Consider the following 18,153-nt stretch of genomic DNA (forward strand, 5'->3'; position numbering starts at 1 on the left):
CCACTGTGGCTCAAATGTGAAGCGCCTTCTAAGCAGGCTCCCCAAGCACCAGCAAGAGAGATTTCGTCGTCAACAGTATAGGAAGGATCCTGATAAGTTGAAGCTAACGCTCACTGACTTTTCAGAATGGCTAAAGGCAGAAGTCAGATGCCTGGACATTGAGCCCTCACTTCAAGCTCACAGTGAGAAAGACAGGAGAGAATACAAGCAGCAGAAGTCCAATGTTAAGATCACTACTGTTATGCATGGGACAGGCAGTTCCAGTAACCATCCATCCAACACGCCCTCTAAGGTAGCTCATTCTATCCGAACCCAAGTGAAGGGTAAGATATACTGCCCTTACTGTGAGGCAGAACACTACCTCAGCCAATGTGAGAGTTTTGCTAAGCTTACCAAAGCAGAGATGGTGGATTGGATTAAAGTCAAGAGAAGGTGCTGGAGATGCGGACGTTCCCATCTAGCCTCCGCCTGTGACCTCAAGAAACTGTGTCGCCTCTGCAAGTCAAAGCACCTTTCTGTTCTACATGAGGTTAACCAGAGGAGTGAGAACGAGCCTACCATCATGTCGACAGCAGAGACTCACTACCTGGATCAGCCAAATAGATATAGCCAGGTGCTTTTGAAGATTGTCAGAGTCAATTTGCAATACCAGGATAAAGTACTCGACACATATGCAGTGCTGGATGATGGCTCTGAGAGAACCATCCTGCTTTCATCTGCAGCACGCCACTTGGGAGTACAGGGTCAAGCGGAAGACCTCACACTCCGTACTATCCGTCAAAACATCAAGATACTGTCAGGCTCTCGTGTGTCATTTACGATTACTCCTGCTTCTCAACCAACGAAGAGGTTCTCCATTCAAGGCGCATTCACGGGTGAACACTTAGGCCTTTCTCAGTACAGCTACCCAGCTCCAAAGAAGATATCGACATCTACGAGGTCTGACAATTCCAGCCATTGATGGAGCTCAGCCAACCCTCCTGATTGGATCAGATAATGCTGATCTGATCGTTCCAATTGAGCCAGTGCATTTAGGTCCCCCTGGTGGTCCTGCAGCGGTCAAGACTAAGCTCGGTTGGACACTACAAGGCCCAGCAAAATACCTGCAGCAACAGCTTCCCACCACACAGTGCTTGTTCACCACAGTTTCCTCCCCATCTGTTGAGCTGTTCAGTCAAGTTGAACGGTTGTGGCAGTTAGATACACTGCCTTTCAAAAGTGAGAGGTTAGTGACCAGATCCAGACAGGACAAGTACTCAGTGGACTTATTAGAGGCAGAGACCATCCGTGTAGAAGTGAACGGAGTGCATCGGTACGCTACACCCCTTCTACGAGTCCCAAACATGCCCAAGCTGAAAGTTTCAAAGGAAGTTGTGATGAAGAACCTGCGAAACACAGAGAAAAGGTTAGTGCAAGACCCACTGCGTGCATCTACCTACCGAGAGGAGATCAAGAAACTGGAGATTGCTGGGTATGTCAACAAGATTGACTCCTGTGAAGCAGACTCATCAGAAGAGTCATGGTTTCTGCCCCACCACATGGTCAGACACAATGGCAAGGAACGGATTGTTTTCAACTGCAGTTTCCAGCTTGGCAGACAAAGTTTGAATAACTACCTCCTTCCTGGCCCAGCCTTAGGACCCTCACTCCTTGGAGTCCTCCTGCGCTTCAGAGAGCATCGAGTCGCAGTAAGTGGTGACATTAAAGGGATGTTTCACCAGATCCGCCTTCTAGACAGAGACAAGCCCTTGTTGAGGTTCCTTTGGAGGGATCTAAAGACAGACGAACAGCCATCAGTGTACCAGTGGGAGGTCCTGCCATTCGGGACAACGTGCAGCCCCTGCTGCGCGATCTTTGCTCTGCAGAAACACGTCAATGAATCAAGTCAACCAGGGGAGAATGTCCGCCACAGTGTCGAACAGTGCTTCTATGTTGATAACTGCCTGCAGAGTTTACCCACTGTAGTAGAAGCAAGTAACCTTGTGACGAGGCTTAGAACCCTTCTAGCTGCAGGTGGCTTCGAAATTCGTCAGTGGGCCAGTAATCAGCCAGAGGTGATTTGCAACCTGCCTAAGGAGGCCAAGTCTGATAGCAGCGAAAGATGGGTTTCTGAGATGCATGGTGAAGCTCAAGAGATGACGCTAGGCCTCAGTTGGGACTTCATGGAGGACACACTCCATTACAGGCATCGCCCGGTTGCCCCAAGCCAGACCACCATGCGACATATCTATAAGATATTAGCAAGCCAGTATGATCCCCTAGGTCATATCCTGCCGTTCACCACAAGGGCCAAAGTTTTGGTCCAGAGACTGTGGGCCAAAGACCGCGACTGGGATGACCCAAACTTACCGGTCGACCTCCTGCAAGCCTGGACTACATGGGAAGAAGAGCTCCCTCAGCTCCCAAAGATCAGTCTCTCCCGGAGTTATTTCCCACTGGACGTGGATGTTAGTGCCATCACCCTCGAGCTTCACGTCTTTTGTGATGCATCAGAGTCCGCTTATGGGTCGGTTGCTTACCTACGTGGTGAGGATCCTCAAGGCCAAGTCCATGTAGCCTTTGTGCTGGCACGCTCAAGAGTGGCAACAGTCAATGCCACGCCTTGAGCTCTGTGCGGCCCTTACCGGAGCTCAGCTTGCCCAGATGATCCAGAGGGAGCTCACCCTTCAGTTGAGGGACACAGTGCTATGGTCTGACTCCACCACCGTACTTGCCTGGATACAGTCAGAGTCCTGCAGATACAAGGTGTTTGTAGGAACTCGTATATCTGAGATTCAGGAGCTAACAGATCACCGGGCATGGAGGTATGTGGACACTCAGAATAACCCTGCAGATCCTATCACAAGAGGGATGACATTATCCAACTTAGCCAAACCAAACCAGTTCAGCCAAGGTCCAGCCTTCCTCCGGTTACCACGTGAGAGTTGGCCAGCTACAAATTCTTTCGTGGAGGTCCCAGATGAAACAGAGATGAAGAGGTCTGCTTTCTGTGGGTTCATGTCAGCCATTACTGCTCCAGAGATCCCAGCCCCTGAAGACCACTCTACCTTTGAAGATCTCCTTGAGGCAACAAGTAAGTCCCTTCACGGGGCGGCCTTCCAGTCGAGCGCCCTCAGTGCGGATGACTACGGAGAGGCTGAACTCCGAATCCTTCAGAGAGCACAATATGATAGCTTTCCGGATGAAGTTAAGTGCCTAAAAGCAGGGAAAGCACTTCCATCTAGCAGTCGGCTCTTGTCACTTGCTCCCGAGTACGACGTCTCTATGGGCCTTATCCGAGTAGGTGGTAGACTGCGCCGTTCTACTAGTCTGGAAGAAGATGTCGTACACCCAATTGTGCTAGAACCGAAGCACCATATTACCAAACTTATCATACGACAATATGATAACAAGTTACTCCATCCTGGATCAGAGAGGGTCTTCGCAGAGCTCCGACGCAAGTTTTGGATCCTTCAAGGCCGCGAAGCTGTGCGTCGTCATCAGAGATCCTGCCCAGAGTGCCAGAAATGGAGAGCAAAGCCTGTTATTCCTAAGATGGCGGACCTACCCCCTTGTCGTCTCCGCCTCCTGAAGCCTCCATTTTATTCGACAGGAGTAGATTGCTTTGGCCCGTTCCAGGTCAAGCGAGGTCGGAGTACGGAAAAGAGATGGGGAATTGTTTTTAAGTGTATGACGACCAGGTGCGTTCACCTTGATGTGCTGTCTAACATGGATACTGACTCGTTCCTCATGTCACTCAGAAGGTTCGTGGCTAGACGAGGAACTCCCTTTGAGCTTCTCTCTGACTGTGGGACCAACTTCCGTGGAGGGGAGCACGAGCTTAAAGCAAGTTTTGAGGCCATGGGTGAAGAGCTGCAAATCAAGTTGGCTAAGCAACAGATCCGTTTCCAGTTCAATCCACCAAATGCACCTCACTTTGGTGGAGCCTGGGAGCGGGAAGTCAGATCCATTAAGGCTGCACTCTACGTCACTCTGGGAGCACAGACAGTGACCGAAGAAGTTTTGCAGACAGTTCTGATTGAGGTGGAAGGAATCCTCAATTCCAAGCCACTGGGCTACGTGTCAACAGATGTAGCCGATGCGGATCCCGTAACTCCCAAATACCTCCTCATGGGGCGGCCTGACTCTTCGCTTCCTCAGGTGGTGTACCCTGAGTCTGAGATTCTAAGTCGGAGAAGATGGCGGCACAGTCAGGTGTTAGCTGACCAGTTTTGGACCCATTTCATTCGTAGTACAGTAACAGCCTTTTTCTCTATTATGTGTAGATTGTATGGCATTCTTATTGAAGTTCACATTTCAGAATATGTTTAGCCCTGTTTATTTAAATGACTAGAGAGAGTATTAGCCTCAGTTGTGTTATGTTAGTTGACATCAATGTTTATTTCCTTTTCTTTAGAACCACACCTACCACACCTACACAGTAAAGTTTATACATAGAAATATTGCCTGTGCATCTGTATTAGGAAAGTATACATTAAAGCTTTCAACAAGTATTCCTGCCTTCCGTGTCCTGACTAGACACCCCATATTGGTGACTAATTTTCGCAACCAGTAGAGCCCCATTACATCACAGTGAATTGACGTGGCAACAGGATTCAACTTTACAGTCTCACGGACAGGCAATACAGTCACCATGGCATCATGAAACACCCAGCCCACAGAGAAAAAGCCTCTCAAGTGATGACCGATTAATAAGATGTGAGATTTCTTTTAGTCTTTTTTTTATTTTATTTTTTATCATATATTCACTGTTAGTGTAAGGATACTCTAGCATGTCATAGCAGTGGTGGTGTGGCATGCATGACACATTTACACTTTTGCTTTACTGGTTGTATCAATTTAATTTATTGCTTGGTTTCTGTTGCTTTTTAGTACGGTGGCTGAGAGGGCTCAACACGCTGCAACAGAAGAAAATGGATGCAAACAGAAAAAACCCTGTAAAATAAGAACATCTTTATCACATGTGCTAAAACACAACCAAATACAGAAACGCACTCCAAATGTCCGACCATCAACGCAAATATCTACTCGACAGTGGTGTTTGTTTTATTGTTATTATTATTTATTGTTTGCATTGTATTTGCAGCATGTGTGTTGTGACACTGATGTCTTGACTTGCTGGTGTTTTTCTTGTTTGCATGTTTTCTTCTGTTGCAGGACTTTGAGGTCTCTTGCCTTTTGCAGCGTGTTTTTGTATGTGGTTGCGCTAAATATTTGCTGCATGTGTGTTGGCAAACGGATGAAGATGTTTTATTAATTTGCTGGTGTTTTTTACTGTTTGCATGTTTTGCGTTGAGATCTCTCGGAGACGTATTTTCGTTCATTTTTGTATTTCATTATTTAAAGGGCACCTATTATGCCCCTTTTTACAAGATGTAATATTGGTCTCGGTTGTCCCCAGAATGTATTTGTGAAGTTTCAGCTCAAAATACCCCATAGTTAATTTATTATAACCCTTTGAAAATGTCATTTTGGGGCCTGTTTGAAAATGAGCTGTTATGAGGCCTGCCACTTTAATGCAAATGAGCTGCATATTCCCGCCCTGCCTTTGGATGAGGGCGTAACTTGAAACCTATGGCCGTCGGTAAGCAGAAGGGGAGAGTGAGAGACGCGCTATTTTGTCTGTCATTCAGCGTACGTTTGAATCGGAATATATAAACAGCACAAAGAGACTCCGGCAGAATAAACACAAATGAGAATGGACCAGTACGTCTCGGTATGGTTATTTGATACATTTATGTACTTACAGAGTTGTAATTGCGTCCTCTTTGCAAGTATGGAGGAGCAACACAGACACACAAACACTAACGCTGGCGCATTTTTTTTAAAACTAACGTTACATACACATTCTGTGATAAAGTTTGCTACGTAACTTACAAGCGAAATTACATTTATGCGAGGGAGCTGTGGCGTCATGTTTACTTGTCATACAGGTGCTTCTGTGGCAAATGTGAGAAGATGGCTAACATACAGAACAAGAACATATATGCGGTTTTTAATACAATATCTTTAAAAATAAATATTTATAAACGTGTGGTTACACATTATACAAACAAGGTTTAAATTATATGCACTGACATTCTACGACGACAACAATTTTAGACGCTTTTGTTTTGTTGTTGAATTGGCTGACATCGACTGAAAACTATTTGCTCAAAAATCATAAAATACACTTACTGTTACTGGAGGTGACGGTGGATCGCAAACAGTAGATGACGATCCACACTTGAGGATTAACTTTTAAGCCACAACAACAGGATTAACCCACGAGTCGATAAGTTATGTTTCCAAGAGACATTACAGGCTGTCGTTGAAACAATGGAGGACGTGTGTACAGATCACCGAGGGCGGGGTCTAGGCCACAGCCACACTGTCAATCAAGCCCCTGTCTCCCGTTCTACGTCACAAAGATCTGAATCTCAGAACAGCTCGTTCTGAGACAGTGCATATGATTTATTGAGATTGTAAAAAAAACACTGGGTGGATTTTTATCATTCCAGGGTGGTTTTGCTCACACACTGCCAACACACATTTATGTTCAAACACCATGTAAAAGTGAATTTTCCATAATAGGTGCCCTTTAAGCATGCCACATACACTTTTTTAAAATTGCATAATTGCATTATTTTTTGTAACATTTTAATTTATTGCTGTCTTTTTATTATTCTTGTAATGCGAGTAATAGTTATTTTTTTAGTCTTACTCTAGTATTGGCTTGTCTTTTGTTGTTTTTCCTTTTATCTGGCTGAGATTTTCTTCCCTTCTCAATAAAATATTGTTCATTGCATTTCTGTAGTGTCGGTTTTTTTATTATTCCTTGCACAATACATAAGTATTACACAGGGATAATTTCTGGTTCAGTTTTGGGGACTCTGGTATAATATTGGCCCAGTTATGGCTGTTTTCTGCAGCTTCTGGATAAGATGTGGCTGAGTTCTGGCCTAAAGGTGGTGGCGGTTTGGCTTTTGTCTAGCTGACATATGGGGATTACGGTGTTGTTTTGGCCCAGTTCTGGATAATATCTGGGTACATCGGAAAGCTCTGGGCGAGTTTTGGTTTGCTCCCGGCATTGATCTGGTTGACTTACGGCAAACAGGACTCGGGCCAACCTTGGGCCGTAATTCCATGCGGTATGTGGGCCAAAATCTCAGCCGAAATTAAGCCAGATCCGGCCCAAAGCCAATTTGCTATCTGGTGTTTTTCTTGTTTGCATGTTTTCTTCTGTTGCAGGACTTTGAGATCTCTCGGCCAACATATTTTTGTTAATTTTTGTATCTCATTATTTAAGAATGCCACATACACATTTTTGTAACATTTTAATTTATTGCTGTCTTTTTATTATTCTTGTAATGTGAATTATAGTTATATTTTGTTTTGTCTTACTCTAGTATTGGCTTGTATTTTGTTGTTTATCCTTTTATCTAGCTGAGATTTTCTTCCCTTCTCAATAAAATATTGTTCTTTGCATTTCTGTAGTGTCATTTTTTTTTTATTATACCTTGTTTTACACAGGAATAATTTCTGGTTCAGTTTTGGGGACTGTGGTATAATATTGGCCCAGTTATGGCTGTTTTCTGCAGCTTCTGGATAAGATGTGGCTGAGTTCTGGCCTAAAGGTGGTGGCAGTTTGGCTTTTGTCTGGCTGACATATGGGGAGTACCGCGTTGTTTTGGCCCAGTTCTGGGTAATATTTGGGTACACTGCAAAGCTCTGGGCGAGTTTTGGTTTGCTCACGGCTTTGATCTGGTTGACTTACGGCAAACAGCACTTGGGCCAACCTTGGCCCGTAATTCCATGCGGTATGTGGGCCAAAATCTCAGCCGAAATTAAGCCAGATCCGGCCCAAGGCCAATTTGCTATGGGGAGTGTTAAGAGAAGGAGAGCTCAACGGGAGATATTGTTTTTTGCCGTGCGTGTTCTTAAAGAGAAACACAGTCTTGTCAGCTGGCCAGTATAAATCGCTATTTTTCTGCACTAATAGTGAATTTTCCAAAGATATATTCAGAGATGATAAACAAGATGTTGTAGAATAATCATTTAATAAAAACCCAATTTTGACAAAAAAAAAAAAAAAAACTGACATTCAATCTATATTTAGACCTTACTAAAAAAAACGTACGGGTTTTCCGACAGGTTTTCCCAGACCGCAAAACATATTAATATAAACACATTCATCTTTCATCTTAAAGCACTTTGAAGAAACTTTATGATCGTTTTATTTAATAATTCATGTTAGTTTCAAAACAAAAACACAAGAAAAATTAGGCACAAAACAAAACTGATATTTTTCTGAGATGTGACACAATATTTAACAGTGTTAGTTGAAAGTACCTGTGTCCTGGAGAGAAATCTCCATCTCTGGATGCTTGTGAATCAGCCATGATGAAGATCAGGAGAATCTGTTGAGTTTGATCTCCTCCACTGACTCTGATGAACAAACATTCAGACACAATATTAAATGATTAAATTAAACGACCTTCATAATTTATCTGGACATATCTGGAGTGTGTGAGAAAAGGGATCGTGTAATAACTTCGTTAACTCACGCCCATTTGGGCCTTTACACACACGCGCGCACACACACACACACACACACACAAGTCGGCCGTTTGATTTCATGGAAAATAACGGACACCGGAAACGCTGAACATGTTCGGGTGAAAGAAAACAAACCCCGACCCGCATCGACAGACTCTCATGTTTAAAAAGCGTTTGTCTGTGAGCTGTGATTTGGCCTATGAATGTTTACACATATAAACTTCTGAAGAATCACAAACAATACGAAACACAAAAGAAACCTTGGAGTGAAAGAAAACCTTTAAAGATTTTATATCAAACAAACAATCACGAACACTCACCTTGATCAAACTTTTACAAGATACAGGATCTCAAATCCTCCAGCTTTAACATATAAAACTACAAGTAAATTAATTCTTAAGCGTTGATAAACACTTGATGCTCTGTTTTTCATGTCGTATTGTATTTTTCCAGCTCAATTGGCGACAGGAAAACTAACTTTCACTTTCTGTTTGTGACGAGAGAGAGACGCGCGTTCACGAGAGCACCACGCGGCGCATGCGTGAGAGCAGATGAACGCGCGTTGGAGACAGGTTGGAGATTAATATTTTATAAATAAAGTGGTACAGTTTTGCGCAAAGCATTCACGTCTTTTACAGATTGTTTTTTTATGTGTAACTTTTTTATCCTATTTCGTTTTTCTCTCTCTTCTCTTTACTTAATTTATTATTACTGTTCATCCTTTTTTCTTCATTATTTCTGTTTTGTTTATTCTTTTGGTTCTCTTTTTTATTTGTTCATCCTTGCCTTCATTTGTTCAGTTTTGTCTTTCATTTTTCTTTCTGCAAACTCACAGTTCCTGATAATAAATCATAAAGAGGACTTTGTTAGATCACATCTGTATGATATGAAATAAGTGTGTCATCATCCAATCATGTTAATAATTACATTTAGTCATTTAGCAGATGATTTTATATTAACCTTTAAGACAATCTACAAATGTGGAACAATGCAATGTGACATAAACCTGAAAGAATCAAATCAATTATAACCATACTGTAAAATACTGTAAACTTTATAACAGTTTAATGGTTGGTTTAATTCGTTGTTCCTTTATTGCACTTAAATTTAACTACTTTTAATTTAATAAGCGAAATGGCCAAAAGTCATTAAGAGGAAAGGACAGAAGTGATTGAGAAATATGAATGAATAAATGGTGATGTTGTAAAGTGATCTCTTCTGTTGGCTCTCGATACGGTTCACTCGTACTGCGTCACTAGAAGCAAAACTCCTGTTTCCTCTGATCACTGAAGCCTTATAGAGTCACACAGAGAGAAACATGTTCCTTTACACAATAGTCAGTCCAGTCTCCTTCACTTATACAGCGCTTTAACAATATAGAGCCGCTTTACAGTGACAATAGGAAATTACAGTAGCAGATTGTGTTGGTTTTACAGCAGCTCTAGAATAAAGTTATTGTCCAGCTAAAGTTAGTTTTGATTGATTCACTTCCGTTGCAGAGATCATTAGTTATGAGTTGAAAGGGGAAGATGGCGGATCGGGTGCATTGCATGGTTTGAGCTCTCTAGGCCTGTCCCAGATTTCGCTATCCAAATTGCCATATTGTGCTCCTTTTGAATCTACAAATAAAACGGAACCTCCGGAAAAGTTTGTACACCATGACATCGAAGAAAAAGAATCTGGCTTTATCACGCAGCAACGAGACACCTGTCGACCACGAGTATGCTGGAAGGATGGAGGTGAGTCCACCGAGAAACCATAAAAGAAAAGACCCGTTCTCACCACTAAAGATCACACCAGCTGCGGAAAAGCAGGATACTCGGACAGAAGGGAATGAAGCTATGAATACGGTCCTGGAAGCCATAAAGCAGCTAACTGATAAGGTGGATACACTAGACACCAGCTGTAACATAACTCCATCATGTTGACCAGCATTGCTAAGGCTGTCGAGTTCAATGCAGCAGAAATGAAAGGTTGTAAAATGCAGTTGCAATCGACTGTTCGTGATGTGTCGGCTGTAAAGAAAGACAGCGCGGAGCTAACGGAGCGTGTCTTGGAGCTAGAACGATACAAACGCCGGAGGAATTCGAGGATTAAAAGAAAAAGAAGGTGAAGACATACGTCAGGCGGTCGCTGATTTACTCGTTAAAATCTCTCCATCATGGTCCTCGAGTATCAATCAGATTGTGGACTCAGTTCATCGAATAGGGAGACGTGAAGAAAACGTCATAATTCAGTTCACTCAGAGATTCCATCGAGATGCGTTGTGGAGAACGACCAAGGATCACGCGATCTGCAAAGAACTTCGTATCAGCTTCATCGAAGACCTCTGCAAAGCCGACAGGGAGACCCGCTGCACTGTGGCCTAAAATAAGAGAAGCAAGACATGCTGGAAAGCGTGCATACTTCAGAGGGGGTGCTGGATACATTAACGGACACTTAACAGCACACAAGGTAACGTTTAGGATCAAGAGGCCTGTTTTGTTCAAGGTTTGGAAAGGCCGAGTGACTTTAAGATCTTTTTGGATGGTTTCAGTAATCCAATCTGAAGGGACACTGCCTATTTGAGCTTTTTTCTTTTCTCACTTTTCATTAAAGTTTAGTCTGTTGGACATTTATATTTACTGACGGTTGTTAATTTTCTATTTTTTTTTATTTGTTATGGATGGTTTCTTTTTCATGTATTTCACTTAATGTTAGGGGTTTAAAGGAACACTCCGACTTTTTGGGACTTTAGCCTATTCACCTTACCCCCCAGAGTTAGATAAGTCCATACATACCTTTTTCATCTCCGTGCGTGCTATAAGTCTGTTTGACGCACCCACCGCTAGCCTAGCTTAGCACAAAGACTGGATGTGAATGGTTGCAGCTTTCATACTAATCCAAATGAGTGACAAAATAACGCAAACGTTTTCCTATTTACATGTTGTGGTTTGTATAGTCACAGAGTGTGCAAATATCAAGGCCATATGAGACACAGACATCTTTTGACCGTATAAATACTATATTTTCTGAAGGCGAAGCACTGCTACTTGGGCAGAGTGATAACAATCACCTGAGACGCACCGTGACGAGGAGCAGAGAGTTCGCTTCGCTCAGCGTTGGAATAAAGAGTCAGCAATTACTAACGTTAGATAGAAAAGCATAGTTTATCATGGGTGTTTGCTTTATTGTATGAGCTGTGACAATAAACAGGGGAGACCAGGTAATACAGTACCATTTTTCATTGATTTCCAACCAAAAACGCACCCAGATTTATAAATATCACATGAATAAATAATTATTATTACAGCAATCAATATATTTTAAATGCAATTTAACCAAATGAACCAAATGTATTCAACAGTAGCCTATATAATATACAGTATTGCATTACTACCCAGATAGCAATGAGTCGGCGGGCCGCCGGCGGCGCTCCGGAGGCAGTAGAAGCGTCAGAAAGGCGAAATCGCAAACACGTTTGACGGCGGACCGCCGGCGGCAGCCGCTTTTTAAAAGCGTCTGCCGCCTTCCTACCGCCTTCGTTCCGCGGACGGCCCGCCGGCCAGCCGCCGTTCCGCCGCCTATTATACCGAAGGCGGACCTTCAGCGGCCCGTCGGAGGCAAACGCTCTTTTCGAGCGTGCTGACCGCGGCCCGCCGCTTATTGCACTATATATTTATTTATTTAATTTAATATTTACAGCATGCAGTTTATCAAGAATAATGATTGCTCAAACCAGACAAATTTTCATTTGACATTTTATTTCCACATTTGAAAGTACAGTAACTGTCATTAAACAATGTCAGATCGCTGAAATATAACAGAAAAATACAAACACACACAGCTTTCCAATACATTTTTAGTTAAAAAAACACTATTTGTATATATAACACTATATAACACTGTATAACACTTACAATACTTGCTAATAACATAAAGAGTTCAGCTCTGGGATGAAAAGAATTACCAGTAAACACAAGTAATGAGGATATTTGGTACCAAAGAAAGTGAAGAACACCAAATAATTTGAGAATATACCATTATAACTGCAATGCTGACCTGTGGCACAAGGATTTACAAGCTATATTTAACTATAGAATAACAGTTAAGCACTGTGACAGAATGAAGTAGAATATTTGGTACCAGGTAATGTGCAATTTCAAGTATCAGAGGTATGAAATAGTATTCCAAGCTATTTTTAATAGAATAACAGTTAAGCACACTGATGGAATGAAAGTAGAATTTTTGGTACTAGTTAATGTGCAATATCAAATATCAGGCATGAAACGGGATTTGCAAACTATAATAGGCTCTATGCACGATCACTTCCGGCTTTGTCTCAGGACGCCCAGTTACATCCGGTGCTGCGTCAGAAGCCGGTTTTGCATTAGGTGGAGATAGTGGTAAGTTACACTCACTGTTTACGAAAAATTCTTGCGGTTAACGATAATGATGTTAACAACACTGTGAGGAATTGAAAAGTGAAAGAAAATGAATTTTGTTAAAGTTTTGCCGCTATATACATTGCCTGCAGAATGCGCTTGTGGAAGTAAAGATGCTGGCTGAGATTCTTTTGGACATACGTCAGCAGGGTTCGTGCATAGAGCATGTAGAATCGTTAAGCACTGACGAAATGAAATAAGCCAATACTAAAGTCACGGCAGGTGGAATATTTGATACCAGATAATGTGCAGAAATCAAATATTAGATGTATATTCTAGGATTTACAAGCTGTATTTAAATAGAAGAGTTAAGCACTGTAACAAGCCTTTTTTAGATGTCTTGAAGTTACTGTCTGCAGGATAAAGAAAGGGTTCCAGTTGTCAAGTGATGCTGGGGTGTCAGTAGTCAGCCTAGGTTTAAGGGGTCGGCTGTGGGTCCCACTCAGCGGTGCCTTTTTCCACCTGCACGGTCAGATGCGCCTTTCAGGTGATGTGTAACGTTAACCTGGATCGCCTCATCAGTGGCATCCTGGGTCGCCGGGTTCTTTCGGATGGCTCCTGTAGAAAATAAAGATCTGTCATTCCATTTGAAAGGCATAAAGTCATAGACATCTACTTAAATATAAAAAAAAAAATATCCAACTTACTTTGAACAATGGTCTTCAGGAACATGTCTCTAAAACATGCTTTATCACCTACAACAGACCAGGTTATATTGATGGAAAGGTGATTAGAGAAGATACTCTGAAGCATTCGCCACACGGTTGTCTTTAGGTCCCTGTAAAAAAAAGTGTAACAAATTACATTTATCTGAAGCTTCTCATAAGTTTAAAATGTAACAGGGTGTGGATTCAGACTGTAGAATATGCTGTGTACAATCTTAATTTTACTTTTTAGAAAGAAAAAAAACAACACTTTTTTTTTCACTATTGCGATATAAACGAAATCAGAACACTTACAAATTGTACATGGAGCTCTTTATCCTGCCTCATACTGTTGTCAAGTAACGCCAAATCTTCCTGGGTGTCTAGTGGGAGTAACATATCCCCTGGTAGGGATAACTCAAAATGATGCAGCATAGTCCATTTTGTTGTCCATGCTGCGAACAACATCGCCCAAACTCTCCAAGACGTCTGCACCTACAGGGGTTCCCATAATAAAAGAATAAAGTAGTCAGTCCGGGTCCCTCAACTACTAATGGGCCCCATTGGGAATTAAACCAACAACCAATGCTTAAGTTGTTTGCAAGTTGTACCTGATTGCCCAGTGTGAGCAAACATCTTCAACATTATCCCAACTTGCTTCACCTGCTCTTGAAGTGAGCCGCTGTCATCTGACGCGACAAAATGAAAGGCATATGGTAATTTTGGACCTACATCACACACAAAAAAGTTAAATTTAAGAAAGAGTGCATATTCTCACCTGCTGGTGCATTGCTTTCCCTTAGGGTTTGTTTTTCATTCTGGAGTCTCTGTAAATCTGCAAAAAAATAAAATAAATAAATACATCTAAAGGCACTGTTTTCAATACTGTTAAAACGATGGACACTAAGACATATGCCTAGACTATACCTTCATAGCAGAAAACCTCATGCTGTACAAGAGGTGACAGGGGAGTCCAAGGGCCAATAACTGAGCGATGACTGTCTATTGTTTATTAAGACACCCATGCCAAGGAAGTTTTCAAATGGGAAGCATGATATGTTATCAAGGACACCATACTTTTTGGCTTCTTGTCTGAGGAGGTGCACCAAACCAATCCAGGCATGTTGTATGTCACGTTCTTTTCCATAAAGCTTGCTGCAGTGATCAAAGAGAACCAATATTAACCACTATAGCGTGCTAGCTACATTGTGAACTGAACTAGCAAAATACTAGTTCGGACAAACAAAATAATTTACACAACCTATATACAAGTTATACTTAGTCCATCTAGATGTAAAGCTTTGGCTAACTACTGTAAGTAGCTAATTAACGTTACATTTCTACAACTAGCAACGTGTCCTAACAAAGGCAAAACAGCATGTGTTAGCTGCGAACGTTAGCCACTCTAGCAACAGGACTAGCAGCGTACTGCAAGAACAAAGATGACTAAGTTAGCATATTTTAAAAAGATAAAATAAAACCAATGTAAACATAATATTGCGTTACAAAAAAAGGAAACATATACTTACTTATACGACGGTAGTCGATGACTTTGCTAGCAAGCAAACTGTGGGCTGAGTAGCTTCTACTTCGGCAATCTTCTTCTTCTCTTGATTATTGTCGGATTGCAACCAACTTTTAGGTGCATACCGCCACCTACGGTACACGAGTTTGTAACTTCATGCTGTGTTCTAACCATAGATCGTAAAAGAAAGGTTCTTACTGCGGCAAACTGATTGTCATATTGTTAGGGGCTCAGTGGCTTCAGTGTGTAATCGAGCCCCCGTTTACCAAAAAAAAAAAAAAACATGAACACAGCAAAACTGTCAATTCAGTACTTCACAGTTCACAGTCTTGTAAAAATATAAACATTTAGATTGTGAATGTTAATTCACTATTTTGCTATTTTGTGAATAGCAAAATTATAGCTAGAACACATTTGTTTTAGCTATAGATTTTCTATGCACAAAATAGTGAATTAACATTCACAATCTAAATGATTCTATTTTTTAATTGCCTTTAAAATAAATAATAAAATAATAATAAAATATCTTCTAAATTGTTCATACCACGAATTAAATATATTTTGTAAAACCTAATCAGAAAGATATTTATTGCCAAATAAGTTTTATTGAAAAATTATTTTTGGTTAATTGGTGTCTCAAATGTGCATCAATCAAAGAAATATAAATATTTTTTACCTGCATAAAATAATTACATATATTTTACATAGCCTATTTAATTTAAACGTAATTTCCTAGACCTTATGGAATCAAGAGTCAAGAATCTGTTATAGCCTAAACCCATGGAGCAAATAGTAAGCCATGGCTGGTCGATTTTGAGTGTTGAAATCCTTGTATTTCAAAGCGGTTTGCCGCCAGCCGGCCGCGGTCCATGAGACGGAGGCAACCGCCAGTGAAAATGAAGCAGGCGGCCCGCCAGCTATTCGCCGGCGGCATCTCGCAAAAAATGGGAGTGACCGTCAGTGACGTATTCGGCGGCAAACGTTTCATCGCCGCCAGCGGGACGCACCTATAGCCGACAGCGTCAGGCCGGCGGCAAAAAGAAGCCGTGCGGATATTTTTTGCTATCTGGGTATAGGATAGAATAAGGGGAAAGTAATAGCACAAATTGTTTTTGCACAATGAACTCACAGCCTATCGTACCCTTTTGCACGCTCAAGTTCGTTATTTCCATGGTTATTTCAAATTTAGGCTACTAGGCGCGCCGCGCGCAGGGTGCAAGTTCAACGCGGTAAACGCGCTCGTTTTTTTCCCCAAGCGCGTCCGCACCGCATCAAGATAAAAACATATTCATACCCTTATCATATAATAGTGTCACTAACGTTAAATTAGATCTGGCTAATAATGGCACTGTTACAGTAGGTCATCTAAAAACATAACGGAACACTTACCTCAGCTGCAGGTGATCCACTTGTCCTGTCTGTGCTATCGATGGGATGGCCGTATCCTTCAGCACATTATGGTCCGTGTGGCAAATTCCATTTTTTCAAAATAGTCGTCCTCATTGAAATGTACCGAGCAAACATAATGTCCCTTGATAATCTTAGGTGTGTTTGGATAAATATCCAGAGTAAGTTAGCCATTTCTTCATCCAGTCAGCGTTTTTAGTTGGAATTCTGTGAAACATGGTATTACCTCCCCTGTTTACTGTCGCAGCTATTTACAATAGAGCGAAAACCCATGACTCTAAACTACGCTTTTACTATTTATAAATTGCTGACTCTATTACCCAAACACCGAGCGAACTCTCCGCTCCTCACCACGGCGTGTCTCCGGTGATGCGGTTATTACGCCGTCAAAGTAGCAGTGCTTCGCCTTCAGAGAATAGTTCCCAGGTTTTATACGGTTAAAAGATGTCTGTGTCTCATTTGACTTTGTTATTTGTACATTATGTGACTATACAAATCACAACATGTAAATAGGAAAACGTTTGCGTTATTTTGCCACTCATTTGGATCAGTATGAAAGCTGCAACCAGTCACATCGAGTCTTTGTGCTAAGCTAGGCTAGCGGTGGGTGCGTCAAACAGACTTATAGCACGCACGGAGATGAAAAAGGTATGTATGGACTTATCTAACTCTGGGGGGTAAGGTGAATAGGCTAAAGTCCCAAAAAGTCGGAGTGTTCCTTTAAGAGAGAACACTAAGAGAAAATCAATATTTTTGTTTTGTAAGGATGAAAAAGCGCACTTCACTTTGTTGCAAGAAACTCACTCAACACCAAAGGATGAAAAGTTTTGGGTAAACCAATGGGGTGACAAAATCATCTTTGATCATCAGCAGGTGTCGCCATACTGTTCTGTAACTCACCTGGTAAAATAGTGACATCTAGATTTAGTAATAATGGTCACTGGCTAATTTGTGTTATGAGATGATCTCTATTTTATTCAGGTCAATGTTTATGGGTTCAATAATTTAATTCAAAATAGACAGTTGATTTCGGATGTTTCTAATGTCATAGCTACCCTTAAGTAAGCAATAAGGTACGAGAGGCTGTGCTGTATCGTGAATAAGTAACGGCTGAAGGGCGTTGTTAGGCACGACGCGAAGCGGAGTTACTTATTCACGATACAGCACTTGCCTCGAGTACCTTATTGCTTTTATAAAACGGTTGCCACACAATATTAAAATAAAAAACAATGTATTAGTGCAACTTTATGTAGTTTAATCAATAAAAACATTCCTTCCGCCAGAAAATAGTCCCTCCCTGACTGTGAACAACAACATTCCAATGTGTAATATACAGGAAAGCTCAAATAAAAACAACAAACCATTCTCAAACTTTGTCTCATTCTTTTTATTTTTTACAACACAAAATTTGTGAAACGTCCTCACACAAATAGGCATAGCTTATCTCTCAGCAAAATACAAATCTAAAATAAAAAAATAAAAAAAAACACAAAGGCACATATTTTGATAGATAACAGTTAGGTCTTTAATCTAGTTATTAATTTATTTGCTAAAATGCTGCCTAACAAGAGATACTTTATTTATTGTTGTTTATTTAAATGTATTTGAACATCTC

General features: G+C 41.4%; 2 protein-coding genes and 1 pseudogene across 4 annotated transcripts in view; 1 reads left to right on the top strand and 2 right to left on the bottom strand.

The window, feature by feature from the left end:
* Positions 1 to 9,016, bottom strand: part of LOC120478270 (uncharacterized) — a 52,097-nt gene extending 43,081 nt beyond the window's left edge. The window contains exons 1-2 of the mRNA XM_089120184.1: positions 8,859 to 9,016; positions 8,332 to 8,427 (exon numbers count right to left, since the gene is read on the bottom strand). Coding sequence (XP_088976310.1) covers positions 8,332 to 8,381 — 50 coding nt within the window. The 5' untranslated portion in view covers positions 8,382 to 8,427; positions 8,859 to 9,016. The remainder of the gene's footprint in view (positions 1 to 8,331; positions 8,428 to 8,858) is intronic.
* On the top strand, positions 1,344 to 5,004 carry LOC148997613 (uncharacterized). 2 transcript variants are annotated; one of them, XM_089119043.1, is made up of 2 exons: positions 1,344 to 4,698; positions 4,873 to 5,004. In XM_089119043.1, the coding sequence occupies exon 1, from the start codon at positions 1,344 to 1,346 to the stop codon at positions 2,604 to 2,606; it is 1,263 nt and encodes a 420-aa protein (XP_088975169.1). In that variant the 3' UTR covers positions 2,607 to 4,698; positions 4,873 to 5,004. The 2 variants fall into 2 exon arrangements, with proteins under 2 accessions (XP_088975169.1, XP_088975168.1); XM_089119042.1 differs by having other exon boundaries at positions 2,607 to 4,698.
* Positions 9,017 to 12,261: 3,245 nt separating the features above from the next.
* On the bottom strand, positions 12,262 to 14,729 carry LOC120460959 (uncharacterized; annotated as a pseudogene). Its single transcript, XR_016146660.1, has 6 exons — positions 14,684 to 14,729; positions 14,534 to 14,608; positions 14,218 to 14,441; positions 13,922 to 14,101; positions 13,610 to 13,740; positions 12,262 to 13,520 (listed from the first exon to the last, which is right to left on the bottom strand). The product of XR_016146660.1 is annotated as an uncharacterized LOC120460959 (transcript).
* Between the last annotated feature and the right edge of the window lie 3,424 nt (positions 14,730 to 18,153).

The sequence above is a fragment of the Pimephales promelas genome, chromosome 2, assembly GCF_988280905.1.
Source record: "Pimephales promelas chromosome 2, fPimPro1.hap1.1, whole genome shotgun sequence".
NCBI lineage: Eukaryota > Metazoa > Chordata > Actinopteri > Cypriniformes > Leuciscidae > Pimephales > Pimephales promelas.